Source organism: Spermophilus citellus (genome assembly GCF_964194105.1).
Source record: "Spermophilus citellus genome assembly, chromosome: 16".
Lineage (NCBI taxonomy): Eukaryota > Metazoa > Chordata > Mammalia > Rodentia > Sciuridae > Spermophilus > Spermophilus citellus.
The window spans coordinates 35,321,978-35,341,467 of NC_138196.1; the positions used below are offsets into that span (position 1 = coordinate 35,321,978).

Consider the following 19,490-nt stretch of genomic DNA (forward strand, 5'->3'; position numbering starts at 1 on the left):
TGCTATAATTTGTCAGGGTAGCTGTAGGAAACTAAGACAACCTTCTTAACTTCTCTCTCTACTTCTTTTTACTTATAAAACGTCCAACAACACAAAACCACTCAGAAAAGACTTCACTACCAAAGGCTGAAGGCTGAGACTTAATCAGTTGGAAATCATTTCCAAGGAGATAATATGATCATTTCTAAAACCTCATATGGAGATGTGGATGAAAATACCTGTCCTCTGAAATCTCTTACTTGGTACAGATTACGATATAATAAGTGAGTATAAGTGTGAGGTTCTTGAAAGGCAGAAAGAATACAGGATTATAAAGGTCACTGTTCTCAAAAGAAGAGGTGGTACCAAGAGGAGGTGGACGGTGAGAGCAGCTGAGGACTTGAACCCCCTCCACCCCCCACCTAATTGCCCTCCCTCTTGCAGCCCGTCTCTGTCTAGACATATGATAGCAAAATTCTAGATACCGAAGAGCAGATCCTATACCCTTTTTTGGAGAAGAAAACAGATTGCCTACATAGGGAAGAAAGTCAAATTGAGATGAGCCTTCATCAGATCATCTTGATGTGAGAAGCAATACTTCTCTAAATGTTAAGACAAAATAGAAGAATCAAGAATTCCATGTCTAGCCAAACTATACCTTTTCTGTAATAAAGTTATATCCCAATAATAGAAAAAAAAACATGATGAATAAAGAAGTTTTCATAAGGGGCAAAAAAAATAAGTGAGTATAAGATTCTGATCTTACAGTACACCAACTCAGCTTAGAAAGGCCCAATAGACTTACTTGTATTCTAAAACAAAGCTTGTTTATTGACTGAGTCTCATCCTCCCACATTTCCTAAGACGATATGTTCACATGGAGTTATACAAGAAACTCAGTAGTATTCTGCAAATACAATAAGGGAAGCTTTGTTAGTTTTTAATCTTGATAAAACTGACCTTGTCTTGTGAACATAAATAGATAAACCAAAAGTTATCAAACAATGTAGAAATCATGAGTAATAGAAAGTGACAGTGGTCTATAGGACATGCAGAGCCAATGGCTTCCAAAAAATAACCAAAGATGAGATTGATATTTTAAAAATTCTAATTAGTGTGTAGTATATTGTCTTCACTATTAATTGAAGGTTGATATGTAAAAGGAACTATCAGAAAGCAAAGAAACAAATATACAAAATGCTCAAATCCAATAAATTCAGTGAAATATTGACTTTAAAAAATGAGGTTTAGGAATTCCCCTGAAATTTTTCATAAAGCATATAGCAAGAATCAAAGAAACAGAAACTATCAGAAACATGAGCATATATACATATGTGGACAAAAAAAATGTAAATGATCTAAACTGTTATGTAATAGAATATTACATGGGATTACATTACAGATTATTATGGGTATGGGAAAAGCACAACTTCCAACATTTCAGATCTTATGAAATATTTGAGTTTTTATATAAGAAAAAAATATGAGCAGTTGAGTGAGAGATACTTATAAATACCCTGGTGAACTTTCAAATTTTCTTGCCTAATAAGAAAATTCTTCAACTTCTTAAGGAAAAATAAAAATGAAAGTAATTTAGTTTTAGAGCAACCATATAGAAATATTTATCTATAACATCACATATTAAAATGTAATTGAATACTTATTTTGCTAAAATTTAAATATATATATATATATATATATATATATATATATATATATATATATGTATACACACACACACACACACACACACACACACACATATTCAGCCATACCAAATGCTGGAGAGGGCTACAGTGACTCGGTATGCCAAAGGAAAGAAGATCCAGGGAAGAAAGTGGTCCAGGGCCCTAACATTGTGAAGGAGCAAGAGACCAAGAAGGTGGTAAATCCTCTTTGAGAAAAGTCTTCAGATTTGGGGCATGGAATGATACACTCAGCCCCAAAGGGACCTTGCCTGCAGGTTAATAGTGCCTTCTGCAATTACACACTTTATCTACCCAGGTTTGAATTGCCAAAAGCTACCCACTATCAAACTGGACTTTTAAGTATAGACCAGGTAAGAGACAAGGCAAGAAAAGAAGCCAGAACTGTGGACCCTAGCTATAAAGAAAACTGTTGGCAAAGAAGTTATCTCTACTAAGAGACCACCTGTCCTTTATATATGATGTCATCACCTTGTGGAGATTAAGAAGTCTCAGCTTCTGGTGATTGCACATGAAGTAGGTCCTGTCAGAATGGTTTTCTTCTTTTCTGCCTGATATTATAAAATGGGAGTTCCCTACTGAATCAACCAATGGGAGAGGCAGACTGGGGCATCTAGCCCACAGAAGATCAGGAATATGTACAACACTGTCACCATAAGGGTGCTCTGCCTAAACTAGTGGAAGCTATCAGGACCAATTACAATGACACATGATGACCTTCATGGTTACTGGGGAGGCAACACATTGGGTCAAAACTGTGTGTCTTGTATTCCAAGCTGGAAAAGGCAAAGTCTAAAGAACTCATCACTAAACTGGACTAACTATATACTGTTGAGTTTTCTGTACATAAAAATAATTTTTTAAATGTCCGTATGTAACAATATGAACTTTCATTCATTGTCAATGAGAATGCAAATTTCAAAGCCACTTTGAAAGATAGCTTCACAAATTCTTGTAAAGTTCAATAGACTTAGCATACAAATCAGCAATAGTATTCCTAAGTATGTATCCCTTGAAATTGAAATTTTATATTCACAGGAAAGCTCTATGTGAAACTTCATTCATAATTACCTAAAAAGACTTTGAAGCAACCAACATATCCCTAACAGAAGAGTGGATAAACTGAGTTAAAGCCTTTCTATGTAGTGAAATATATGGCCAAATACTATTTAGTGATAAAAATAAATGAACTATTGATTTGTGCAGCAGCATGAATGAACATTAAATATACTCAACTAAATGAAAGTTTTCAGACCCTGAAAGTACATATTGTATGATTCCCTTCTTTACATTCTAGAAAAGCCAAAACTATACGCACAAAATCAAGGGTTACTAGGGTTTGGTGAGGACAGAGTACTTGACTCCAACAGGGATGCACACAGGGACTTTTAGGATGATGAAATTCTTTGTTCTTCATGGTACCCAGTAGTGGGCACATGACACTCCACAGTGAGCAACTCATGGAATTGTACAACATAAAGAATGGACATTCACATGTGTAAAATTTTAAAAAGTAAACCAGAATATTGGGAGGTCCCAGGATGCAATGCACACTGTGATGAACGAATCTAACTGGACTACAGATTTAGGGCAGAATCTCAATAAAGAGGGAGGGAGAAATGGGAGCTGTCCTAAATTACCTTGGAAAATAATATTCGACTAATATTATTAGCAAAGCTAAAGAAAAAATGAACTATACACAATCCATACTCAGTGGTGGAGCACTTATCTGGCACGCATGAGGCACTGGGTTCCATCCTCAGCACCGCATAAAAATAACTAAATAAAACAAAGGTATTGTGTCCTTCTACAACAACAACAATGATGACGACTACAATTTTACAAAATATAATTTAGGAATATTTATAAAGTTTGAAGAAAAAAGTGTCTTTAGTGTATTGATCATCTGTGAGGACAAAAGATAACAAGTAATCACTCAAATCAAGAAGTAAGAAAGTGTACCAGCCATTCAAGCATTTGTTCCAATCAAAAATATTACAAAACAATATAAAGGAATTAGAGAGGAAAATATGAGTATTTCAGAAACATTGCTAAATGAAATGATGAATGAATCTAACTGGAATACAGATTTATGGCAGAATCTCAATAAAGAGGGAGGGAGAAATGGGAACTGTCCTAAATTACCTTGGAAAATAATATTCGACTAATATTATTAGCAAGGCTAAAGAAAAAATGAACTATACACAATCCATACTCTAGGGGATAATCTGTTTTTCATTAGATACAGTCTAAACTTGCTTTACTTGTACTTGGGTTGAGCAAATAAGTATTTGGATTGTGGATGATATTTCCCTGTGAGAGAGGAAAGTTACAGATTAACAAGAAGAGAGGGAAGCTAGAAATAATTTGTGGTACTGGAATAGAGTTGGAGACATCAGTATAAAGTTATGTTCAGCTTAATATATATGTACAGACGTGTGTGTGTATCTTTATGAACATATATGGGTAGGTGGATACATATACATCAATAAATTGATACTAAGCCGGGTGTATTGGCTCATGCCTGTAATGCTAGTGGCTCAGGAGGCTGAGGCAGGAGGTGAGTACAAAGCCAGCCTTGGCAAAAGCCAAGTATTAATCAACTCACTGAGACCCTATCTCTAAATAAAATGCAAAATAGGGCTGGGGATGTGGGCAGTGGTCGGGTGCCCCTGAATTCAATCTTCAGTACCCCCAAAATAAATCAGTAAATAGATAATAAGTATATAATATTATAAGTATGTACACACACACACACACACACACACACACACACACACACACACTTTTCCTAGCTCTGTCCACTGAGAGGATGTGAAAGTAGGGATGACGAAATTCTTTGTTCTACATGGTACCAGGAGCAATGAACAAACCCATTACTCAGAGAAATACTCTTTTACTCTTTTTGACAACAAGAACCAGGGCTCCCTGATTATGCACCTGGGTCAGAGAAAATACAAGAGCACCCTAGAACATCTTTCCAGAGAGTAAGGCACTGCTCAAAAATAATTGTTATGGAAAAATCAAGTGAAACTCAGGAGCCAAACTGAAAGAGCTGCCAATGGCCAGGCTGGAACAATTTGAGCATGTAAATAAACTAGTATTCACTTTCATTGTAACTCAAAATTAGTGTATATACACACATATATGTATATATATGTATATATACACACACACACATATATATATACTGATATATCTTAAAATTTTATGACTGATTCTAAACAATCATTGATAACATAACTATAAAGGAATTTCTGTAACAATGTGTGCAGGCATGTGTGTGTATATATGCATCCTTGTAACCAGGCTATGTTAATATGAAAAAGCTAAAATTTCAAAATTCTTTTTAACAAAATTCAAGACATAGTCATGTGAGAGTTGTGTAAGTTTATACTACATTTATGTCCATTTGCTATTCTGTATTATGAAGCAAATCAACCATAAATAATGTATATTTAACAGGAAAATAAAACAATTTGCCTTGCCAGTTGTTATGACATACTTTACTACTCAAGAAATTGACATCAGACGGTATGGGGCAGCAGTAAACAGAAAGAACTAAAAATTTAATAGAAAACTTACATATAGATCCATGTATATATTGAAACATGATATGTGGCAGAGGTGAAATTATAGAGCAATATAGAATAGGGTAATTTCTTATAGCAGCATGGCCTATAGTCCATACACGCTGCATGCATAGAGCAAACTTTCACCACAAATAAAAATAAAATTCTTTCAAGATTTTTGAAGAACTTAAATGTAAAACACAAAGGTAGTCAAATTTTAAGAAGTAAATATAGGGGATTTTTTTTAAAGAATTCCCTAGCAAGATGTATAATTGGGATTTTTTTTATAAACCCATTATCATTAAACAAGGCTAAAAGAAAATGAAAAAAAAACCAAACAAACCATAAACAATCATTTCTTAGTGCTTAGGCAGGAGTGTGCCCTGAGAGGTGAAAAAGTATAATTAATCATAGCAAAATATATGCAATAGTTCTGAAAGTGAATGAGGTGCAGCTGCAGGCTGTAAAGGCTGATGAATATCAAAATCACAGTGTTGAATAAGAAAAGTAAATCACAGCATACATTAAGTATGATGCTATTCTGTTAAGTTCATAATCATTCCAACTAAACAACACAAGGTAGAGTGGTCAAATGCATTTTTACATGACCTATAAATAGCAAGGGAATAAAAAATTCACCAAATAGATGCTTTTGAGGGACAGGCAGGGTATTAGGTAATACAATTAGGGCTCTGAAGGTTTGATCAAGCTCTGTTTCTTAAGTTGAGTGAAAGGTAAGTAAGTGCCTATATGTATTCATTAAGCTGTAAACAGATATCACATGCATTCAATTCATATGAATTCACAAAATACTTCTAATAAGTAAACAGCTATGAGATGAACTTCAGAATGTTCAGTGGAGAGACACTGTTCAAACAAATTGGCCTGAGTCAAGTTGTAGATTCTGAAGGAATGTTCATTATTTCTGAGAAGCTCCTCAACTGTTTTTGTTTGTTTTCTGTGATGTTGGGAATCCAACCCAGGGCCTCATGCATTCTAGGTTAGCACTTTGCCACTGAGTTACACTATCAGCCCAGGTTGTAGAGCATAACATATAATTTGAGGCCTGGGGATATAGCTAGGTGGTAGAGCCACAGGATGCCCCGACTTTGAGCCCCTGAATGGCAAAACCAGGACAAAACCAAAGGGAAAAACTCATACTTCTCTCTGCCAACCTGAGTCCAGAAACTGTCAAAATGTTATTTGAATTTCATCAAGGAAGATAAAGGTTCAATTGGTAGAGCACCTTTTTTTTCTATTGTGATGGAAACCATAATTTATACTAATTAATGAACTTTTAATATCTTCTTATAAGGGAAAAATAATTATGTGTTCATATTTCCAAAGTCATTAAAAATTCAGAACAAATTGGCTGAGGAATAAAATGCAATCAATATATTTCATTCATCTGTGAAAGAGGTATTAATAATGACCCTCTCATAATATCTTTTCAATGTGCCCAACTATAATATAAATAATGTTAAGGTAATATTCAAAGTACTATTAAAAGAAAACAATAAACTTGGAGGAATTTATAGCATTTATATCAAATATTAAGATCCATATGGAAAATGTGTTCCACCACATCAATAAGATGAATAATCACTGGAAAATATGGGCAAAGGAGATAGAAAGAAATATTCAAGTTGATAATAAATATGAAAAATGACCTCATCAACAAACCAAATATGCAAGTGAAAACAATGAATTAAGTGTCTTTATCTAGCAGGTTGCAATGAATTAAAATAAACAAGCAAACACATTAGCATAGTATTAGTCATGATCTAGAGGAACAAACACATGTTCAAGACCACTCTTTCTGGCAAACAATTTTAAAGTACCCATTAAAATCTTAAATTGCTTCAATCCAGAAACTCTTTTTATGAATTCATCTTGCAAAGATATATACTCAAAAGGGCAAAGATGAGTGCACAAATCTGTTTATTGCAACAATTGTAGTAGCAAAATAAAAAGATAAAATATGCTAAAGTTCTATTAATAAATGGATCTGTTAAACAGAGGAAAACTGCAGCTATTAAATTTCAATGTATGTGTGTATACAACGTGTATATGTATACATGTATATGCCTATATATACATATTTTTTGCCATATAGGTCACTGAAAACAAAAGTGTATAACAGCATATAATGTGGACTATATGATGTATACATTAAAGAAGATTGAATTATTATTGAAAAGATAGATGCATATATATAAAACATATTAAACTTTTAATGATTACATCCAAGAAGTAATATAGATACTAGCAGAAATTTCTGCTTATAAATTATGTATGTTTTTGAGATATATTGACCTGTAAATAGTATTTGATACTATTTACAGCAATGTTTTATTACTTTTGTAACTTAAAAATATGAATACTATTTTTAAAAGACAATGTTTTTCTCCAGAAGCTTAGTCAAGCTGATGAGTGAGACCTGCCAAGAAAAAAGATTAATGCTAGCTCTTTTAATACTACAATGTCACCAGCAAAACAACATGTGACTAAAGAAGCAGTCATTGAGCTGAGCAAAATTCTGGTGAAATAAAAGATATTGAAACCAACTAATGGAAATGCTGATTCTTATGTTGTACTTAAAGTGGCTTCAATCCCACCTCCTTCCTATCAAAGGAGATTACAACAAATACTAAGAAAATCAGGAAATAAGCCAGTTCACTGTGGTGAGGTACAAAGGGGGAAATGTTTTAATATTAAATTAAGCTAAACTATTTCATCCAAGTATATACTTTCTATCTTACAATGAACCAAAAGTAGGAAATCAAGCTGATTGCCTTAAATTGAGGGAAACAGGTGTATGAGTCACTGTTTCTCTAATTCATCTTTGTGTATCACATATACACACACTTCCATACACAAATATATAAAATATTCTCCTATAAGTTTTTCTTCTTTCTTTTTTTTTCTGTTTTAATCCCTTTAGTTGTTTTTAGGCAAGTGATTTATCACTGAGCTAAAGCCCCCAGCATTTTTGTTGTTGTTGTTTTTGAGACAGGGTTTTATTAAGTCGTCCATGTAGGCCTCAAACTTGCAATCTTCCTGCCTCAGTCTCCCCAGAAGTGGAGACTACAGACTTGCACCACCATGTCTGGCTTTTAGTTGGTTTATAACTGAATACTTACTTGGAGGGTAAGGCCAGGGACTCTGGAATGTATGTACATGAAGTTTCCTAAAAAGTGTCTCCAATCATGATGAGTATTTCTCATCTGGACCTTATTCCTTTACCTAAAGGCTGTCCCGTAGGTTAGCTGTGACTATTTCCACAGCTAAAATGTGGCTAGTAAAAATTAAGGAGCTACTAATGGATTTTGAAGGCTTTGAAAGAGAAACTGTAAAATATCTTGTTATTTTCATATTGATTACATGTTGATAAATCTTTAATATAACCACTTGATAAAATTGAAAACTCATTTTACTTGTCTCTTTTTTACTTTTTTTTTTTTAATGTGTTTTGACATTTTTCAAACGAAACGTATGACTCACATATTTCCATTAGACAGTGCTGACATGGACAGTAGGACTGTAGTGGTCAGCAGACCTGACCCGGTCTTTCCTGGCCTTGTGACTTTGGGCAAATATTTTAACGTCTTTGAATCTCAGTTTTATCCTCTGGATTTGGGGGGAGACAGCATACCATCCTGCATGGGCAGTTTGGACACTTTAGTATGCGTATTATAAGAAATACCTTAAAAGTAGCCTAAGGACTGTTACAATTTTTAGCTGGTGCCGGCTAAAATGCAGCATCTCAGCAGGGCCTGCAGGATCAGCTCCCCAGACACAGCCCAGAGCACTTGGTGTTTGCGATAGCGTTGGAGAATTCTAATCCGGCGATGAGAGACTGCCCCCTGGTGGACTGAGTAGGGATGCAGAGGAGGCGTTGGAGAATTCTAATCCGGCGATGAGAGACTGCCCCCTGGTGGACTGAGTAGGGATGCAGAGGAGGAAGCCTATGCTCCAGAGCCGCGGGTACCAACCTCTATGCTCTGCTCGCCTGGCAGTGCCTGGAGAGCTGAAAGATGCTGGAAACTTTCCCCGCCATCCCATTCTTGACCTTCCCGCCGGAAGAGAGTCACCAGCAAGATCTAGCTTGGGCTGTGTCTAGAGTAGGGGGTGCACAAAGTGGGGAGGAGAGCAGGGGGGATGTGCTCAGAAAGACAGTGCTCAGAGATTGCTGAGATCAGCCACGATAGCCAGGGGAGCCCCAGGCAAAATTGAGAAATCGGTAATGTTTGTTAGGTGCAGGGCTGTCACAGATACCTAATTTCTGGCTTGAACCCAGGGATCATTATGCAAGAGAGACAGGCACTCTGCCAACTGAACTATGTCCCCAGCCCAGGGATAATGCTTTTAATAATGACACTATCTTTAAATGTCTCATTGAGGCCATTGTTATCCCCATTTTGAGAAGGAAGAAATGGGCATGGGAAGGGAGCAGGTATGAAAAGACCTTGCCACCTTTATTGCTTGTGGTTTTCAAACAAAAGCTGAACCTCCATTTTCCCCAGCTCATTTACCTTTCTATGGGGATATAGTCAAATTCCTAACCCCATTGGACCTCCTTTTACTCCAGGAGTCAATGGAGAGTGCCCTGTATGGTGACCACCATGTGGGACTATTACAGGGTTAAATGATGTCAAGTAAACAGACGGCTTTGATAAAACAAGACTGTAAAAGTTGTCAAAAGTGACACCTCAATCCTAGGAGAAATTTATTCTACAATACTCGAACCAAGCAGTAGCTTCAGCAATGGAGACCAGAGTCTTTGGCACGATTGAGAGGATAATTTAGGGATTCAGGTAGGGTAATTGGGTACTTCCTTAACAATACCATGTGGGTTACCTCCCATACTGAGTGTCCTAGGATCTGGGGATAAATAAATGGGCATGAAGGCTATCAGCTTCTTATTGAAATCTAACAGGCTTCCTTACACCTTTCAAATCACAGGACCCTGTACCTATCTCCCACCCTCACAGCTGTTAATCTTTGGAATGTCTCTTGAACAGATGCCCCTCCTGAGCTGCCAGTTCCTAAAGGGTTACCGGGAACAACGCTTGGCCCACTTAGTCCTGAGCTCTATTACCATGGGATATGTCTGGCAGGAAGGAGAGGCACAGCCTAAAGAGGTAAGAGGCAGAGAGATGCCTGTCCTATCATCTGCCTGTTCTTCTGCACCTGGGATAAGCTCTCTGCTTGGTACAATACTTTTTAAAGTGTACTTTCTTATTTATTTTGTGGGATATCCGTTGAAGGAGAGGAAAAGAGACAATTTAAATAAAGAATTCTTTTTTTCCTGGTAGGAAGCTAATATTCTTTTAGACTGATAGTCATATTCCCTTTTATTAATTAGCCTTTGAGACTATTTTTCTGGCACTTTCCTCCATGAATGTGTAAAGAGCTACATTTGAAGACATCCTGAAAACGCATTGAAGACTTACAGCTGTCTTATACTCCTAAATGTATCTGTTGTTTTGGATGCTTTTTTACAATCTCATAAATAAATAGGGTTATACTATGTCAATTTTACAAACTGAGGAGCACAGAAGTTAAGTCCCTTGTCCAAAGTCAGAGAGCAAATTAGTAGAAAAGCCAGGGCCAGAACCTGGCACTTCTGATTTCCCTCATGGAGACTTCTTTTCCCAGAGGGGCACGTTGACATTTATAACACTGATCTTTATGTAGTACTGCTCTTTAGGCTAATTATAAGCCTATCTCTTGATAATTTATCTGTTCTTTTCTGACATTTTGCATAAACTTTTATAATTACAACATGTACTTTGGGACATAAATTTCTTGGCCCTACTATCCATCCTCTAAACTAATATTACTTTTCATTTCTTGTAAAGATCCTTATTCCAGAAATCAAAAAGTGTTCCGTGTTCTAGAAAACACAGTTAAGTGAACAGCCTGTGCCCAATTTGTCTGCCTGATTGATTCTACCTCTTATTCCTCCCCAAAGCATAGGAAGGAGCCCTAGGGACAAAGTGTAGAGCTGCTTCGGGGCTTTTATGGTGTACATCTCATTTTGAAAAAGTTGTATGTCTGAAAAATTTGAAATCTAGGCACATGGACATGCCAATGAGCCTCCCTATGCTATTTTCTCCCTAAATCACTGTCTTAAAGTATGGGGAGAAGTAGTCCAAGGGCAGGGGGAGGCAGTCTCCAGCCTACTGCTGTATCCATGTGGTTTCAAGCCACCCCACAGGGCTCCTCATTTCCAGACCCCAGACCTGGCCTTCGGTCATCTCTTACTGTTTTAAAATGTTCTTATTAATACGTATTGATTGCATGAATTATTGGGGTTCATTTATATTTCTGTGCATTGTCAAATTCAACCTCCCTTTTTCCCACCCTCTTCAAAATACCCCTTTCAATCCATATTAATCACTATTCTGTTTTGAGTTCCAGTTTTGTTTTGTTTTGTTTTGTTTTGTTTTTGGTAAAGTTTCCACATATAAGAATATGTGGCACTTGCTTTTCTGGCTAATTTCACTTAATATAATGTCCTCTGATTACATATAGTTTGCTCTTATTAGAGGACTTCATTATTTTTTTGGGAGGGGGTGTGGTACTAGGAATTGAACTCAGGGGCACTCAACTACTGAGCCCCAGTCCTATTTTGTATTTTATTTAGAGACAGGGTCTCACTGAGTTGCTTAGCGCCTCAGTTTTGCTGAGGCTGGCTTTGAACTCATGATCCTCCTGTCTCAGCCTCCCCAGTTGCTGAGATTACAGGTGTGCACCACCACACTCAGCGACTTCATTCTTTTTTATGGCTAATCCACTATTTTGTATACATACCACATTTTCTTTATCCATTTCAGAGGCACCTAGGCTGATTCCATATCTTAGCTGTTGTGAGTACAGCTGCCATGTGCAGATGACTCTTGTGCAGATGACTCTTTTTTGTATGCTGGTTTCATCACCTTGGAATATATATAGCTAGGAGTACTTTTAGTTTTTTGAGGAATCTCCATACTGGTTTCCAAAGTGGCTGTGCCAATTTGCATTTCCAACAAGAGTGTACTAAGATTCTATTTTCTCCACATACTTACCATAATTTGTTATTAGTTTTATTTGTTTATCTATCTATTTTGATAATCACCATTCTGGTTGAGTTGAGATGGCATCTCATTGTGGTTTTGACTGCTTTTCCCTCATGGCTAATGACATTGAGCATTTTTCATACTTGTGTTGACCATGTATCTGACTCCTGTTGTCACTCCTGCCCTTGCCTTCTAAAGAAAGTGTTCCTTAGAGTTTCAAAATTCAAAAGTCTTTATAATTTTTTTATCTAAAAATGCTTTCCCAAATCTACCTAAAATTCCAAGTTAAAAAAAAACAACAACAACAAAGTGAAGTAGAGCTTCTTTAAAGATATTTCTATCTTAAAAGAATATGAGGTGAAGAGATGAGGAGCATACATATGTTTTTTTTTAATTTGGACTAATCTAACTTTAATTTAAATAGAGAATCCCATGGATCTGAGTAGCTTTTCTGGGATGTAAGGAGATAAGGCTCTGTGGCATCTGTTCAAGAGAACTCCAAAGATTAACAGCTGAAAAGGTAGAGAAGGGGTTAGGGGTTCTGTGACTTGAAGGATCCATTGGGTGTAAGGAGATTAGGTGTATTTTAAAGATGTCATACCATGAGTAATGGAACCAGGGACTTCATATCTCAAAGTGTAGGTTGAAACTACAAAAAATTATGCAAAGAGTCAGAGGAGATAGAAGAAGGTAAATAGTGTCTGTCCAGAAATGGTTTATTTGAAAGTCATTATCGGGTTTGACTTAGGAAGTGACCAACAGACTTGGTTTCCACACAGACTGAAATGTCTTTCTTTCTCACTCTTCTCCAGTGTGCTCTGATCTCTCTGATTGACACACAAACACACAAGCACACACATGTATTTCCATCTATGTGTATCCCTGTATCTAGAGGTCTAACTATCTGTCTAGAGAAAGAGTTTTTCCCACTCCTAATTTCTTTAGCTCCTGCTTTAGTACTGTTTTTTTGCATAGCCAGTTTCTGAGGTTAGTAATTTTCATACATGTTGCAGTGTGTACTCATAAACAGTGCTGCCACTAAGTTACTGTTCACGGATATCTGCATGAAGCATGTGAATAAGGATCACTCTGCTAATTCAAATGTGATCCTCAAATCATTTCTTGACCAGAAGATTGCTGGAATAAAAGACAACTGTAGGTAGGTATTTCCTCTGCCACATTCTTCCTAGAATATGATATTTGTCTGGATTTATATTTGAAAGGTGCTGCCAAGAAATCTTGCCATTCCCTTTGTGGAAGTCTCCAGGAACTTGGGGCTCCCTCCTATCCTGGTACACTCGGACTTGGTGCTGGCAAACTGGACTAAAAGGAACCCAGAAGGGTAAGAAAGGGAGAGAACATTTCGGATTTTGAAACTCAGTAAAAGGTGGTCTTAAAACTTCACCTCTCTCCACAAGGAAAGTCCAGACTTTTTAGTTCCTTTATCATTAGGGATGTTCACATTGATTGTCTGTTTTTGTGGTTCCAAAGAAAGATTAAACTTGATCATAAGTGTCCCCCAAATCCACTCTGAATACATGGCCCACTTTTTCTTCCTGTTGTCACATCATATCTAAAATTTTTAACCCAACCTTCGAGGTCCAGTATAATCCTACTTCACTCTTTTTTCCCCTAATCCTACTTCATTTATTCCTTCTGATCACATTGTTTCTTCCCTGATATGCCCTCCATTGAAGTCAAGTCAGAACCTTCAATAAATGATCATTATACAGTGATCATAAAATGATGATTGTATATGATTCGAGAGTTGGTGATCTAGGTATGTTAGACTGATAATTTGATTAATAATGCCATCAATTCTACCTAACATATCACTTTTTTTTGATAATTCTGCTGGGAATAAAAGCTTTTGTCTGTGGAACAAATAGCATGATTTTGTAACAAGTAAGAAATCCAGTAGTCAGAAATGAGTGGGAGAGAAGTATTAAATTTCCCATTGAACTTTTATTTTCACAGACAAATTTATTTCTGGCTATAGATGCAAGATATAGCACTTACTTTTGTGACAGATTAAAATACCTGAAGAAACATTCAGGTTGGATGTGAGGAAGAACTTCTTCAGCACACAATGGTTGTAGGTAGCCAAGGATTCCTAAAGGAGATGATGGGACTCAACTGTAAAGGAGTAAACACTTAATATGCAACTTAGCTTTTAGGGTTAATTTATATCCCCATTGGAAGAAGAATCAATGGGTCATCTCAGGTCTCTAAGGACCTCTAAGACCTGGAAATTTGTTTTGTTGAATAATTACATTTTAATTTTGACCAATTATGCTTTAATAACAGAAGTGGTGATCATTGAAAATAGCAAAATCTAGCTTAGAATTTGGGTGGGAAGAAATAATGAATGAACACACATTAATTATTCTTGTCAATGCATTGGATATTGAATAAGCTGGATTTACAATTCAGAAAAAAAGTGCGGAGACAGGAAGATTAAAGGGAAAAATGGCAGTACTGGATTGGGAAAGTCAAAACACAAAAGAGAAGGCTGGCGTCCTACAAAGTGAGAGTGTTGGGCTTATTTAATCCCAGATAAGCAGACACAGTCCTGGGCTTCCTCACAAATGCTTGTTGGTACATCTTGAAGTCTTTTAATATGCCTAGCACAGAGCTAAGTTCTTTGAATAATAAATAAAAGCAGAGTAGTGAAGGACTTCCAAAGTGGCTAAATAATGAGACAAAGCAGAGCATGACAAATGTCAAAGGGTGACACAAACAATATGTTCACTGGAACCACACAGTGGTTCCTAGTCCAGGCATAGCCGATGATGTGCAAGATGTATGTCAATATATGCATTAGTCATGTGTATCACTCACAAGTGTGTGTGCCTGGGTACATGTGACCCTGGAAGCTATATCTGGTTTGCAAACTCAATTATTTCTTCTTCTTTTCTTTCTCTTGGTGGTTTCCAATAACTGAACTTTGGCTAGACCCCTGGAAATTAGGTAAGTTGTCAGAAATCTTTTACTCTAGAATCTAAGCTAAATTTTAAAGCTTATAATAGAACATGAACATCCTAATTTATTTGTATTGCACTAATTTATTTGTATGCATAAAAAAGATAAAAAGGAAAATGCCAAAAATTAACAGTCCAAAAGTTGGAGATGGTTGATTTTGCCTTGTAAGAATGAGGAACTTACTTTTCTTTATTTCTTGATTTTCCAATTTATGCACAATAAAGCAAGTACAATAGAAGGAAACAGATTTAAAAAATAACCTCGCCAAGTATTTGACTCTTTGAAATCTAATGCTTTGAAAAATATTTCTGTCTTACAATAACTTCTATGAAAATCAAATTGTAGGCAGATTACACCTATAGAAGAATCTCTTTGAAACATCTCATTATTATATTGACTAGAGCTCATGAGGCAGGTATGGCCAAGACATTCTTAGGCCCCTCTTTCCCTAAAAAGCAAAGCTACCCCTGAAGCCACTGTTGTTTCTCCCATCCTCGGACCTCAGCCTCTACTAAAGAATAAAAGAATAAAAGCTGTAGTTCAGGAGGTGGGGGGGAGGTGAAAGGCGAAAATATCACTCCCCAAGCTAATGTAACTCTGTTGAATAATGCAATTCCTGTCTTAAGTTTTATTTTGTTCTCATTTGGTTTGTTTTGCTCTGTTCTTATACTTAAGGTGTGAGAGACATCTATGTTACAGTAATCTTTGGAGTTAACTTCGTAGGTTTTTTAGACTGGATTGACATCTGAGATATTTGAATCAATCTAAAGGACAACTGGTCATTTTAAAAAAGGTGTATTCCTCTGTAATGGTCTTACAGCTCCTGGTATATTGGATGGCATTTAGTTCCAGATTAAAAAGAACACTGGTCTGGTTATGTGCTATAGGAGTTATATGTTGACCCTGAACAAGCCATTTTGTGTCTCTGGGCCATAATTTTATATATGTAAGAAAGGAGCATGGTTACCCCAGCTCGAAGACTCCTCATCTTTGGACAACAATGATGTGATCCTCAAGAAACAGCTATACCTTTAGCTAAGAACTGCCTATCCATATTTCACCTGGCCATCCCACTGAACTGATAGTCCAGGACCATCAGGGCCATGCTAAACTTTGAGTGAGAGTCCTCAGGTAAGGTGAATTTGGATTTGAACGTATTATTCTCATTCCTCCATGATGCTGCTGAAGACAGATACTCATCCTCAGGTTTGTCTTAAGGAGTGGAAAGCATGTTTTCCTGACTTATCTGTAGTAGGCTACTTGGTGGAGACCTATGGCACTGAGTATTTGTAGCAAAGTGTCCACCCTTTTAACCATGTGACAATCTCCTTCCCAAGTAACCTGGACACCATCATCCTATTTCCTGGGGGAGAGAGTCTGCGTGGCTTCATACTGGTGACTGTTTTAGTGGAGAAAGCAGCTGTGCCTGGAATTAAGGTATCTTCTCACTTTATAACCTTTTTTTCTTTTAAATTTGAGAAATTAGTCCAAGATGACTCTCTCCAACCCCAGTTCCTTTCCCTGAAGTAGATTTCTCAATGTAGATGAATATTAACCTTGTCCTACTTAGTTCAAATCTGAGAGAAAAGGCCTCAACTCTAGTTAGCTTCATTTGCTTAACTGCTGTAAAACTTGGAGTAGATGATTTCTGTATGCATCACTCTAGGAATGGGAAATCAAGGCAAACAAGATGGAAATTGTTCCAGCCTTGATGGAAGCACAGGATCTAGTGGAGGGAGATGGATTAATATAGAGTGAGAAGGAGAAAAAATGTCATGTTTCATGAAAAGACAAGGCTAGAGTTAAAGGATCAGGCAAAGCCTCCCCAGAGAAATGACAGCTAAGTTAACACCTGAATGGCGAAAGAGAGAGAGAGAGAGAGAGAGAGAGAGAGAGAGAGAGAGAGAAATCAAGAGCCACACAAATATATTCCTGGCAGAAAACATTGCTATATAGCCTCAGAGAACAATGAAATGAAATTTATTTTAGGTATTTAGTGCCAGAAGGCAGCATTAAGATGACCTTGCCCTGGGGATTTCAGGTTTGAATTTTTTTTCAGGTATCCCACATGTATCAGAAAAGGCTGGGGGAGCTTTAGAATCTGTCCGATTTTTATCAAAGACAGAGCTTTGGAGTTAGGATGCCCTAGTTGACAATATAGTAGAAATGGACATAATGTGTAATAAATCCAAAAGAAAAAGGGATGAAAATGATAGAGCTTAGTCTCTTCAAGATGTATAAGGAGTAGCAGCCACTAGAAAGAATCAGAAAAACCTAACCAGGGTTCTGTCTGGAAGGTGCCGGAAAGATTCTGGCTTTCAATAGACTTCATGGCAAATCTCATTTTAAGAATACTCCCAGGAAGATGTGACAGTCTAGCAGTTTGTGGGGTGCCTGCCGCTGGGTTCCCCAGCCATGGAACCTCAGTGGGCTTTAAGAGAATGCTGGCAAACAAAGCAATCTCATCCCCAGGCACTTGCTCAAGCAATGCATGCTGTCCTGCAGCCCAGCCAGGATGCCCTGCTCGAGGCCCTGCAGCAACTGAAGCTCTGCATCCAGGACATGACCAGAACCTTAGGACGAATGCATGGTATAATGCCCCCTTGCTTCTGAAGGATCCAAGAGGTTGAGGGCTCTGCAGGTGGGAAAGAGGGCCTAGAGTTTGGGCACATCCAAAATAGGTGGGGACTGATCTTTCCACAAGATGGCGCTGGTGCACTATCTTTCTTTTAAAGTAGACCTAATTTTGCTGTTCTAACAGAGAATGAGTCTGTAGAGACATTTTCACAGTTTTGCCCTTCTTTATATTTTCCTGGGATTAGCATAATTTCCTCTCTTCAGAGGCCAGATATATTTTTGGTCTTGTAGGAAGCTTGGGAAGAGGGAATGGGCCAACCCTGTAATATTGGTCTTGTGTGCTGCCTCCAGCCATGTTTGGCGGCTGCAAGGCAGGATTGTGATGATGGAGTTTTTCTTTATATTCTTTCTTTGGATTCTTTTCTCTCTGTTGGTATCTGAGATGACTGACTCTGGCTTAAGGCCTCTGTGTCTAGTACAAGCATGAATTGTAATGAATTGTGGCCAGTTAAGTGGCCTGTCCCTCCTGAGTTACATCTTATTCTGTTTACTACATTCAATGTCCAATGTCTGGCAGGCTCTTTAACTTCCTCTAACAGAGAAATCTAAAAATCATAACTGGTGAGTGTTTAAGGAAGGTTTGGGAGAAGGGTGTGATCCATTAGCACGAGAAAAGTAGAGGCTAAGTATCTACTTCCCTGGATCCTGTTTCCCTGAGAGATTCTGGAAAAAAGAGTGTTCAGAGGAAACCTGATAGGAGAAGGGAGAAGGTGGTGCTGAGATTTGCACCTTACATTAGTTAAATAAATTTGTTAATCATCTGGATGCTCTGCACTAGTAGAAGTCTACCCCAAATCACCGGATTATGTATTATTTCCAATCAACTTCTCTGTTACACACTTTCTATTTTCATTTTTTTCCCATTTCCTTGTCTTACCCTTAACATCCTCATGGTCAGTAGGTATATTGCCAGACAAGTTCCCCTAGGTAGTGAGATAGAGTTTTGTGTCACCAAGACAACTTGAGATCGTTATTCAGGATGGGACTATAACCAGACACAGTGCAGGTGACTTTGGATCTTATCGATGAGTACCATGAGTAGTTTTGAGGGGCTATGAGAGTCTCTGCACAGGTCACAGTGAATGGAGCAGTAAGTGGACTCACCTAATGTCTGGTGGAGGTTTTCTAGTCACTTCCTAAGTCTAGAGCAACCTCTTTTGCTGTCATAATTATCTTCTGCAGTAGGTCTGATGGTCTGGGATGGTACCAGGGATAACCTTCTTGTGTTCCCCAAAGACAAATTTTCCCACGCAGTCATGTTTGTTTTAAAGATTTTACTACCACTCATGTTTACCTCTATGGAGAAATAGTGAACACATCTGTATTTTCCAAAGATGGCCACAACATTCTCCCATGTCCTTCCATGAGCTCCTCATCAACGTGACCTGAAACTCCTCTCCTCCAGAGAGGAGTGTGTGTGCCTGGTCTTGACCAATAGAATGCAGTTGAGGGAACAGCTCCTGATGACTTCTGAGGCCAGGCTAGAGAAGGTGAGGCATCTTCTGTCTTGTATATGGAGACACCATGTAAAAAGTCCAGTGCCCTTGAGG

At 37.5% G+C, this 19,490-nt stretch overlaps 1 protein-coding gene across 2 annotated transcripts in view; it reads left to right on the forward strand.

Moving 5' to 3' along the window:
• Window positions 1–19,490, forward strand: part of IDO2 (indoleamine 2,3-dioxygenase 2) — a gene marked incomplete at both ends in the record, with an annotated part of 53,956 nt that overhangs the window by 16,946 nt on the left and 17,520 nt on the right. Inside the window, 5 exons of one of the 2 annotated variants that reach the window (XM_081269294.1) lie at window positions 10,282–10,401; window positions 13,545–13,663; window positions 15,277–15,291; window positions 16,641–16,740; window positions 17,776–17,893. In XM_081269294.1, the coding sequence (XP_081125420.1) occupies window positions 10,282–10,401; window positions 13,545–13,663; window positions 15,277–15,291; window positions 16,641–16,740; window positions 17,776–17,893 (472 nt within the window). The remainder of the gene's footprint in view (window positions 1–10,281; window positions 10,402–13,544; window positions 13,664–15,276; window positions 15,292–16,640; window positions 16,741–17,775; window positions 17,894–19,490) is intronic. The other variant, XM_081269295.1, reaches the window with a different exon arrangement.